This window comes from Charadrius vociferus, unplaced genomic scaffold (genome assembly GCF_000708025.1).
Source record: "Charadrius vociferus isolate BGI_N301 unplaced genomic scaffold, ASM70802v2 scaffold129, whole genome shotgun sequence".
Classification (NCBI taxonomy): domain Eukaryota; kingdom Metazoa; phylum Chordata; class Aves; order Charadriiformes; family Charadriidae; genus Charadrius; species Charadrius vociferus.
The window spans coordinates 4,172,389-4,183,356 of NW_009661374.1; the positions used below are offsets into that span (position 1 = coordinate 4,172,389).

General features: G+C 39.0%; 1 protein-coding gene across 1 annotated transcript in view; it reads right to left on the minus strand.

Moving 5' to 3' along the window:
• Nucleotides 1–2,495: 2,495 nt before the first annotated feature.
• CD164 (CD164 molecule, sialomucin) overlaps nt 2,496–10,968 on the minus strand; it is a 9,355-nt gene continuing 882 nt past the window's right edge. Inside the window, exons 2-9 of the mRNA XM_009893873.1 lie at nt 10,735–10,966; nt 10,415–10,590; nt 9,051–9,088; nt 8,577–8,663; nt 7,071–7,137; nt 4,832–4,965; nt 4,120–4,200; nt 2,496–3,169 (exon numbers count right to left, since the gene is read on the minus strand). Coding sequence (XP_009892175.1) covers nt 3,009–3,169; nt 4,120–4,200; nt 4,832–4,965; nt 7,071–7,137; nt 8,577–8,663; nt 9,051–9,088; nt 10,415–10,590; nt 10,735–10,966 — 976 coding nt within the window. The 3' untranslated portion in view covers nt 2,496–3,008. The remainder of the gene's footprint in view (nt 3,170–4,119; nt 4,201–4,831; nt 4,966–7,070; nt 7,138–8,576; nt 8,664–9,050; nt 9,089–10,414; nt 10,591–10,734; nt 10,967–10,968) is intronic.

Consider the following 10,968-nt stretch of genomic DNA (forward strand, 5'->3'; position numbering starts at 1 on the left):
CATTAAAGAAAGTTTACAAGTAGAATTCCATTCAACAGATTTTATTTATCAATTTGGTTTTGCAATTACAACTGTTTCAGTTTTCTTCCACTGAAGACAAAATACAAACTTTTACAGCAACACTCGCAGAGAACATTCATAAGATAACAGCTTGATATTTGCACAAGTTGGCTTCAAGAAAAAGCCAGATAACTTGAAGAGTCACTACAGTTCAGTGCCTAAAATTGATTTAGGGGCAAATACAACTACAGATCTATGAGCTACCTTCCACTTCAAAACACAAGGCCAAGAAAAACTGCAAGTTGTTACTTCAGGTTTTTTGCTAGTACACAGCACAGATCAGCTGATACCGCCATTTCACAAAGGAGTAATTACTTTCTATAGTGAGGCAGCCAAGCACATGGTGAAGATGTACAACCCAGCCTCCCCTCCCCCCAAACAACTGAAAGGGAAACAATCTGAGCCACGACTCTGTAGAGCCACAACTCTGTAAACTGTGGATTATACCTTGTTGGCAAGGCTAACAAACAAGCGGTGCGTAGTGCAGGCCTTCCAGAACACAACGAAATGGATATAGTACAGTTTTTCAGATTGGCATGTCTACATGTCAGAGATCCTGGGTTTCCTAAAGTCTTCAAAAGTAGCAATTGCTGGCACCAAGAAAAAAAATTTAGTAACTAAGGCAAGGTATCCCTTCTACCCTTTTAAACAAAATTTGAGGCAAAAGATTAAGCAGCTTTAAGGCACTTCAAAAATTATTTTTAGTTTGTTTTACCAGCATATTTTATCAGCAACCTAAATCAGGATCAGCATAGCTCATGAATAAGCATTTTAGCAATATTATTCAGAGCAACTTCTTTTTGTGGCAAGGTTTTTTCATGCTATGAAGTGTTCTGTAGCACTTTTCTGCCAGTTTCCCAAAAGATAGCCCTTTGAGGCCAAAAAAATGTTATACTAGGCATACAGTTTGCTTTGCTGAGCTGAAGGAGAAGTCTTTCACACTTTAGCAGAATGTTTTGCTCACTTCAAAGCACAGAACACAAGCTCATGGATATCTTTCTGAACAAATACATGTAATAAAATAGTTCCCAGATAGGAAAAGGACAGATTAAGTGATTTCACAATAAGGCCAAGGATATACCATCTAACCCACACACATACTGTTGCTGGAAACTGGCTGCTCACTCTGCTATCTTTAATAAACCTGAGCTGATTGTCTTAGTTCTATTTAGAAAACCAAAAGCTAATGAACTCAAAGATACAGTACTGGTGAGTAACTTCTGAATTTTGTAGCAATTTGATTTTTCTATGCAGTACAATGGAAACGATGCCATTCAAACTAGAACACAAGAAACCAACACTGTGCACTTGAAGTTTCCAACTGAAGTGCACTTCATTTGCTTCATACTTAAGTTCCACTGCCATGACAATTATCTGCATTAATACTATCATTTTGTATCAGGTGCCAAATTCCAGTCAAGTCAGAGCTAGTAAGACAGTACTACAGATTATCCCGAATTTGATGATCAAGGGATATCATCAAAAGCTATGTATTATGTGCTACATCCACCACTTGATTTTATCCTTACTTCCATTTTTCCTGTGGGTTTATTTTCACAGGTGCTCAAGTCAATCTACATTGGAGATGATGCGTACCTTTGATACTCAGATCACATGGCTGATCAAGCCAAGGAAAAAGAGCAAACTATTTGGCCAAATAGATTTCCTTAACCAGTTCACTGCAGGGTAACACAAACCTGATGCCAGGAAGGGGACAGGGGAAAGAAAAAAAAAAAGATGTAGCCCTGGCAGTCCCAGAACTACAGCAATCCCGACTAGGATCAAATGAGCAGATCCTCTGAACTACCCTTAATTGCTCATTCAGCAAGCATACAGGAGGGTGAAAAAAGAAAAAAAAAAAACCAACACAAACCACCCCACCATCCCCTGCAATTAATCCCAGCGAGTTTAAGAACCATTTGAATAAGAAAAACCTCAGGATTTCCCAAACACCAGTATTTCAAGTATAAATGTAAGTTGTTGCCTTTTTATACAGGGAGTGAACTGAATTTTATCACTAGTTTTATGGTTGGTCTTTGTAGGCCAGAACAAAAGATAAACAATTTAAAGCTTTTGTTTGTAGCTGAACATTACTGTACCATGCTCCCTCACCCTCAAACAAGGTCAATAAGGGACAGTTATTTAGTGTGAAAAGACTTTCAACCAGAATGCTGTAGTCACATGTATTCCATTCCCCTATACAAAGCTAGTACTTAATAGTTTTATTTATCTTTGAGACAGGTGGGACGCTTTTGCAGCCTACTGATTTTTAGTCTTTTAAGGCACTAATCTTCATTTCCCCTTTAAAAGGATTATCCCTACATCCCCTCTCCATCCTCAACATTAATTGGAAAGGGGATAGGTTTTCTGTTTGGAATGCAGTATTTTATCAGGCAACCTTTATTCTTGTGTAAAAAAATTTATGGGCTATGTTATTCTGTTAAGACATTAGCTATTCCTACAATTTTGTTCATCTTTCTAGCAGTACACTATTAAAGCCACAAGCTAGTATAAACGCTATTTCACTCCCTGAAGTCAGTCACCAATAATTCACATCTTGATAAAACTGAAGGGATACTGTATCAAATGTTGATTAAATTAGCCTTCACAATAAGTCATCATGAGATTGTCTACTCAAGACAGTGTTGCCACTGAATAAGAATCTCTGAACGTCTACATTTGGCATATCAAAAAAAAGTCCCACAGCAGCAGCCACTAAAGGAAAATAAGACAGCCATTAGAACCCATGCAGCATATTGCAAGTAATCCTGTTGAAGAGATTGATATCACCTCTTGCCAAGTATAATGTTGCAAAAATATTCTTTTAAAGTCTTCTTTTAGAGATTTAAAGGATATTACGAACCGCTGTCTTCAATGAGCAACAGAAAATATTTTGGTTCAGTGAACTACACGTGTTGGGCTACTAGTCCATTATAAAGTGGCATGTCCTAAAGTGTGTGATAGTTTCGGTCTTTTGACTTGCAGAATTTGTACAGAAAGAAAACAACAGCCTGCAGACCCAGAACAAGGACAATTCCACCTATGAAACTCGCAGCATCAAACGTAGATTTGCGTGAAGAAGGTGCAGGCGTCACAGTAGCATTTGTACCTGTTAAACACCACAATAGAGTTTTAAAGATTTTAGTATTGGCTTCCTTGTATTAAGACTACTCAAAACATCCAAACACCAATAAGAAAACAAAAAATAATCAAAAGTAACGACATGTCAGCAGCTGCATTTAGATCAGTGATACCGAAATTCTGATTAAATACTCTTTGTACAAGGCTAGAGCTATTTATAGCCAAACTGCTCTGGACTTCAATACTGAGCAAGTCCCAGCTGGACTATTTGTACTTCAAAAAGCCAAAGCCTTCCTCCTTTACATAGAAGTTTATTATTGATAAGCTCACATTCAAAACACATTTTCCAATCTCTGCTGTTTGCTCCAGTGTTTTTTGCTTAAATTCAAGTTAAATTATTATCTTCCATCTACTGTACTTTACCCCAAGAGTTAAAGAAGTAAGCTGAAGCCACAACAGACATGAATCTGGAAGTAACAGCCATCTGCTGACAGATAGTTTTAAAGAGCTTTACTTCACGACAGCTTTTCATGAAAAAGCTTATTCAGGACTGATGCAGAGATAAAATACTTCATCTTATTCCTATCACTGTAGCCCAATTATCTTTTTTTTTTTTTTGAAATATGTATCCCATTATTATGCTGCAAGTGAATAATGAAATACCACCTCCAAAAGATAAGTGAGTTAACAAGCAAATTCCAGCCACACTATTAAAAGTGGCCAGCTGATTTTGTTTCACCAACATGTTTCTGACTTTTAATATCTCACCAACTAGCTCTGTTTCTCAGGGTATTACCTCGCTACACACACACATCACCTTAACAAAATTAGATGTGCCATTAAGTTAGAAGTGACAACAGGAGATATACCAATACTACTTTAATGTTGTCACTTGGTAAGTCTATCAAGATAATTCTTTTAAAGCGACACTAATTTCTAACTATTTTATGCTTTAACTATGCTAGTAGTAGCAGTTACCTGGAATACTGGTTGTTGTGGTGGCTGAAGTTATGGCAGTTGTCGATAAAGGAGCATGTGTGGTTACATTGGTGATGTTAGCTGTTTGAGAGAAGACAGTATGTACATAACATGAGCTTCAAGAGCAAAGTTTGCAAGCACTGAAAAGTCTCACCTAAGTGATTTATCTTGTTTTGCTTAAACAAGGATAAGCTTTGACCTCAGACTGTACCCCACACAATTTAGATGTTCAGCTGCATGGCATTAAGCCAAGTTTCTGCAATAAGGACTTTTTTTTTTTGTTTAAAAACTTGCATACCATTGTTAGCCAAATATTTCAAGGTTCTCCACAGATCAGTGATTCTTTGTTCAGACAAACCCACTTTTCTTTCAAGCACTAACATAAATGCTGGTATTTGAACAAGAATCAAGACAGTTGCTTCAAGACAACTGAGAATCTGCATTAAGGCAAAGGACTTTCATTAAACAGCCCTTAGAATCAGTTAGTACTTACTGTACTAAGAAAGTACTTAATGTAATATCACTAGACAGGAGATAAACACTTAAAGGATAGCAAAACTTCTTTCTCCCCACCCCCAAAACACTAACTGTGAATGGCATAATTGGAGTAAGCAAACACCTGTAGCTAGACTGTCTCCTAAAAGCTCTTCCTTTATCAAGCCAGAACACTGCGTCTCTGACCTCCCCCCTATGTTCAGTGGTACTATATTACCTATAGTAGTATGAGCTGTGGTAGTAGAACTGGCTGTGGTAGTATTGGAAGACTCCGTAGTAGCATTGGAAGGTGACGTAGTAGCATTGGAAGGCGACGTAGTAGCATTGGAAGGCGACGTAGTAGCATTGGAAGGCGACGTAGTAGCATTGGAAGGCGACGTAGTAGCATTGGAAGGCGGTGTAGTAACACCATAAAGAACAAGTCCAGAAGCTATGAAAGAAAAAAAAAAAGAAGTTAAATACCATCAATCTCTTTAATGTAACAAAACAAAAAAACAAACAAACAAAAAAACCCAAACCCAACACAAAACCAAACACAAAACAGCAGCAGGCTAAGTTTTAGGGAATTCATATAGCACCAAGTTCGACTGTAGTTTTGGATTGAAATTGCAGAACAGTTGAATGTTGAATTCACCATACTAACAGCAAAAGTTGCATGAGTGAATAAATGAAAAACCTTGTCACAGGCAGCCCAATCAAGCTAGTGTTCAACTCAAGACTCCTCAAAGCAAACAGAAGGGAGGAGAGTCATATCGTACAAGCATTAACTGCGCACGCTTTACACAATAGGAAGCTCGGTATTTGGTACTGCTCCCCAAACTCACTGCAACTAAAACTGAATCTATCAAGTTGAACTAGAAATCAGAGACATCCTCAACTATTTGAAACTTTAGAGCTTTCTGCTCTGAGAGCTACTGCTGGTTGTAGGTGCTCTCAGCTTCAGCATGTGCTATAAAAAAAATAAAAAAAAAAAACCCACAACACAAAACCAAACCAATAACTGTGAAGCCTTCTGCAACTTACTCTATTAACTGAGTCAATCACATGTGGACAGCTAATATAAAGTGTTGCTTAATCATACCCCTGCTGAAATACCATTATGTCCAGAAGCCTTTAATGCTCATGGTCCTTTAAATGTGGTTATTTACATCTTGAAACAATTCAGCATGGTGGGAAACCAGAGCCAGCTGTTTCTACAGAGAGAGGCTGGATATATCAGAATCTACATTCTCTCAAGTCCCACTTGCATCAAGTCAGTTTAGGTCCACATTAAGGTCTTTCCATGTCAGTTCCCGAATGTAGCACTTGCTGAACCATGACACTGTAAGAGCTGATAAGGTATACAGGTTCCTCTCACACCAACAGAGACCTTCTACTGAAAGCAACAATTAAGTTTCCTTGAATATGCAGAAGCTAAAACACAACTTGATAATGTCACTACAAGCTTAACAGGAACAGATTGTAGTAATTCTACTCTTACATATAAAACAAGGCATTGTAACAGCACACCACTGTCTTTGGAAAGTACTGAAAATGGTACTTTTAACACTCCTGATTAAGAGGCGATTGTTACAATTTTAGAAACAACACAGAAGTCCAAGTCAAGCAGAATTATTTCTGACTGGCTGCCACCACCACAAGATAGCCCATTGCAGCATGGAAGTTTCATCTCTGTTGCTGTGAGCCAGCCTCTTTAGCAGGACTGCTGAACTCATCTAGACAAGAGTATTAAGTATTTTCATTTGCTGCTTTAGATCTTAAAACCAGAAAATCCTATTTTAAAGTCAGCTTTCAGGCAAACTAAAGCTAGGGGGCTTCCACAAAAGTGAAATTCAAGATTTAATCTATGTTACTCATCAAATCTGCTTTGCACAGCAAGCATAAATTAAAGACTGAAGTAGATATGCAACTGAGCACGTTCCAAGCATAAACGATTTACCTTACACAGTTCTACAACTCAGATCTTGCACTTCAGGACTGCATGAAGAGCTGTGCTAGTTAACAATTAAAACTGGAAGGTTCCTAAGTTTTTCCTATTTACTGCATCTCAGATGAAGCAATGGACTTAGCAGGAGAATCTTTTTTTATTGAATGGGACAGCTTACTGTCTTGAGGATGCTGACAAGTTCCTTAGGATATGCTGTATCTAATAAGAAATGTCACCCATTTTAATCTAAGAAACCAAGGCAGTAGCTAGACACACGTGTCTAGTACACTATGTCAGGCTTCTTCAGTCAGCAACAGTAAGCAGCTAACTGAATGCACAACAAAATTGTGTATTTTAATATCACTTATCATAGGTTTAAGCTGGAAGCAAAGGGCTTATTTACATACTTGTACATGCTTATGTAAATTGTAGAAGGCATATTAACAAAGGTCAACAGATGAAGGAGTTTTAAGTGCAATTGCTTCACATTAAACAATACGAAAGCTGAATATCTAAATACTTACAAGAACACTGTTCTTCAGTTGTACAGTTGCTATGTTTCCCATCTACTTCTGTTTCATTTACACACATCTCTTCTGTCAGAAAAGAGACGAGAATATTTACAGCAACAGAACTTTAAAGCATTTGAGACATTGTTCCTAAATACTAGTAAACCATTCATAGGACAAACTAAACACCATCTTCTAGCCAGGATAACATTAAAGCCATAGCAATATGCAGGACTTCAATATATCAATAACTGGAAATTACAAAAGTTTTAGTGTTTTCTTTTACTACAGTTAGTCTACCACCCAAATCAACATTTAGGCAATACTTAAACATTGTTATGCACCACTTTGCAATAACAGTATAGCTTGCTATTTTTTCTTCATACACTATAAAATTACACACAGTTTCTATTTGTGGCATTTTTCAAGTTAAACATTTTGTGTCTCTATGATAGCATCATAAAAAAATATCTTATTGTCTTAAGGAATTCCTATATGCAAGCAAAACTCAGTTCCAGCTTTTCAAACAGATGATTGACCTTGAAATCGTTGAAGGCATCTGTTTCTTATTCTCTGCCTACACACCTTGACTCAGATTTCAACCTCTCCCTCAAACAAGTTACACAAATCTCTTGGTTGTTTGTAGCTTGTGCCTGTTGGTCAGACAATACATGCAGAATTCAGCAAAAGAGCTTCCTCAAGGACACTCCTGTACTGGACAAGTTACAACCAAAATTCTTTTCATTAGTTCCAAAGCATCTTAGCCTTTATATGTAACTTTTCTTGGTCATCTACAACCAAGTGCTACAAAATCACTATAGCAGTAAAGGAATTCTCTCTTCTGTTTCCACCTCACGTAAGTACAAATAATCCACCTGATGACTACTTATGGAGTCTTTGTATGACTTTGTCAACAGCAACTTCATCTCCTCCAGGACTGCATACCAGAGGTCACTTAAATGTATTTACATCCAACTATCCTACAATGAGAAAAACAAAGCTCTGAATGAGACCAGCTAATGCGTCTTTGGCTCTGTCACGTTCCCTTCAGTGGGTTGCAATTTTTAGTTTTAGGAACACTACTCTCAACTAATCTTATTTAATGGACTCCTCTCCCTTATTGTACTTCAGTTCAGGAATAGCGGTTGTGACCAGGTTTATGACAAAACCTCAAAAGGGACTGGAGCACAGGGATGTGCTGACATGCCAGAATCTACTCATGACTCCTTAATAGCAAACACAAGTGACTAGTTTGTTCCAAAAACATCCTGAACTGTCTGGGAAACACTAGCTTATCAAAAGCACAGACTTAAATATCTGGGATTATTTTGAATATATTCAGCTGTCTCCACATAAGAACTAAGAAACATTTAACAACAGATAAAACTTATGAGCTAATGCTCCATTAGGTTATCAGACAGAACAGTATATTTGTGTGATGAACATTAGTATAAATGAAGTAGGTCTAGTCGGGTTTAAGGTTCTGCACGGCATAGTAAGGATCTGCACTGTGTAGTCCTCCTTACCTTCATCACATGTGATCCACTTGCAGCCTGTTACATTTGTGTCATTACCAATACACGAACTGCAGTCAGAAAGGCTTTCACAAAGGCCTGGGAGAAAAAAAAAAGTATTGATTAGGACAAAATTACCACCATCAAAAGAGCAACTTCACCCACAGAAACAACTCTTAGATCTGTACCCTTCCATATGTACATCTTCCAAGTTAAGGCACAATCCTTCTCACTGAACTAACTGCAACTGAAAGCTTCAACTTCAGAATGCATTTGACAAGACACAAATACACATTGCTCCAGACACTACTGATACTCCAAAACCAGACCCCACATGTACACCAAGATTATGCTTCATGCAACCTCTAACTATAGTAATCTCAGATAATAGAGAAAATACTACTCCAGTGAAGTTACCAAAATCCACCAATTTTGCAGAAATTCAATGAAACCTCAGATGGTAAGAGCTTTGTTCCTTTTGATTACATTTTTCCTTTAGGTAATACAGCCAGCTATAAACAACTCTACAGTAGAAAGCAACCAAAGTATGGGAAATAAAGACAAAAACCTAGAGGACTTCAAATACAAATGCATATAGAGGAGAGCAGGGGAAAAAAAAAAAAATATCTATTTGTGGTTTGATCACAGCAGAAGCCAGCAACCTAACCAGTTCAGTTGCTTTTTTACGTCAATCTCAGTCAAACATTTTTGCCTTAAAACCACAATGACAACACATCTACTGTCTGGATCAAATAAGATCTTCTCCTGAGCTACAGTTTTATTGCATTAGTTTTAATTAAGACTTACTCATACAGCCATCATACTCAGAAAACCCACATACAACCCACAACTCCTTATGCTGCATACTCTCCAGCATATTTCACATCATATCCACCTACTCCAGCCACCTTTGGATGACCTTTCACTTTTCTCCACTCTGCTCCCTAGTGAAGGAAACACTGCTATTCACAGATCTTTGGCAATCAGCATGGTAATTTACATCTCAAGATAACAGCTACAAATGCATTAGCTAACTTCAGTATTCTGATAATTTGAATTAAGCCTGAATCCACCTAGCCTTTCTCTTGGTTATGGTAGGATCAGGCTAGAAACACGGATGCTGTTTCTTCACTTTCAAGAAACGTAAAAAGATATGAAAAGACCTTTGTCAGTTTGCATCAGTGAGGTATGTGACCGTTTCCTGTTCCCTTCAGAAATACAGCACTTAAACCACTTCAAGAGCTATATGACAGTTTCTGGATAACAGGTTTCAGGATAAAAAAAAAAAAAAGTCATTTATTATTCTGGGTATACATCTGAAGAACGACCACAGCATGCACAGCACTCACTTCTGACGAATGAACAACATTCACTTTTGTAAATTCCTCACTGGTACATAGAAAAATTAGCATAGTACATCTCTGGAGACAGGACAGTCAGTGCAGTCAGCTAATAGGAGGTGCACTAGGACTTTTAGCTTACTTTCAAAACAGCTTTCCCAGACAAGCATGGGGGAGGAACAGATTTGCAAGAGTAAAGGATCAAGGGACGTTTTTATCACAGCAAAAGGTTTCAAGAACGAGCCGTTAACTTCAGAATCAGCGGCTGGGTGTCAGATGTTCTCCCAACGCTACTCGTGCGGTGAAAGGCTCTCTTAGGGCCTTTAAACAGGGTAACAGCAAGCTCCCCAGCTCTCCCCACCAGCAGATGCCTGCTCTTCACTAAAAAAAAAAATTACTCCGGTACCACGAACTCGGCTTTTAAGTGTGGGCAAGCTCACGTTTGCTCCCAAGATAAACCTGTCTGCTGCACAGGCTCTTTCACAGGGTAAATTCGGATATTCCCCTTACGCTTGAGGAGAAAACCTGGAAACACTAACAGAAGACTGTCCTGCTGGACCAACACTGCCCTCTCCCGCTGCACGGGAGAGGTTGTTAACCTCAAACTCTCGGCAGCCCTCAAGCAGCTCACGGTTCCGGTAGGGTGCCCGATATCGGCCTACATCACGTCGTCGGTGGCAGTGGGGCTGAAGAGGAACTCGAGAAAGGCTGAAGCAGAGGTTTACGGGACAGCGGCACCCAGCGCCATTACGCAATGCGGCCAGCAAACATTAAAGTACTTCCAGAACAACTTCTTTCCTTAGCTTTTCGGGGCATGCGGCACGCTATACGGCTTTCGGCCACGTAAACACTTGAGCAAATCGCTGGCAGAGCCAGAAAGGTGAGACGGACCCCCAGGGCGAATACCGCCAGGATAACGAACCACCTCCACAGCGAAGGGAAAAACGAAAGCGAGAAAAGAGACGGGAGCCAGGGAGGAGCCAGCGAAAAGCTCGGCGGGCTGCGGCCAAGGCGCTGAGGGCGGCGTGGCGGCCGAACTGTGAGGGAACTGCAGGGCGGCTCCT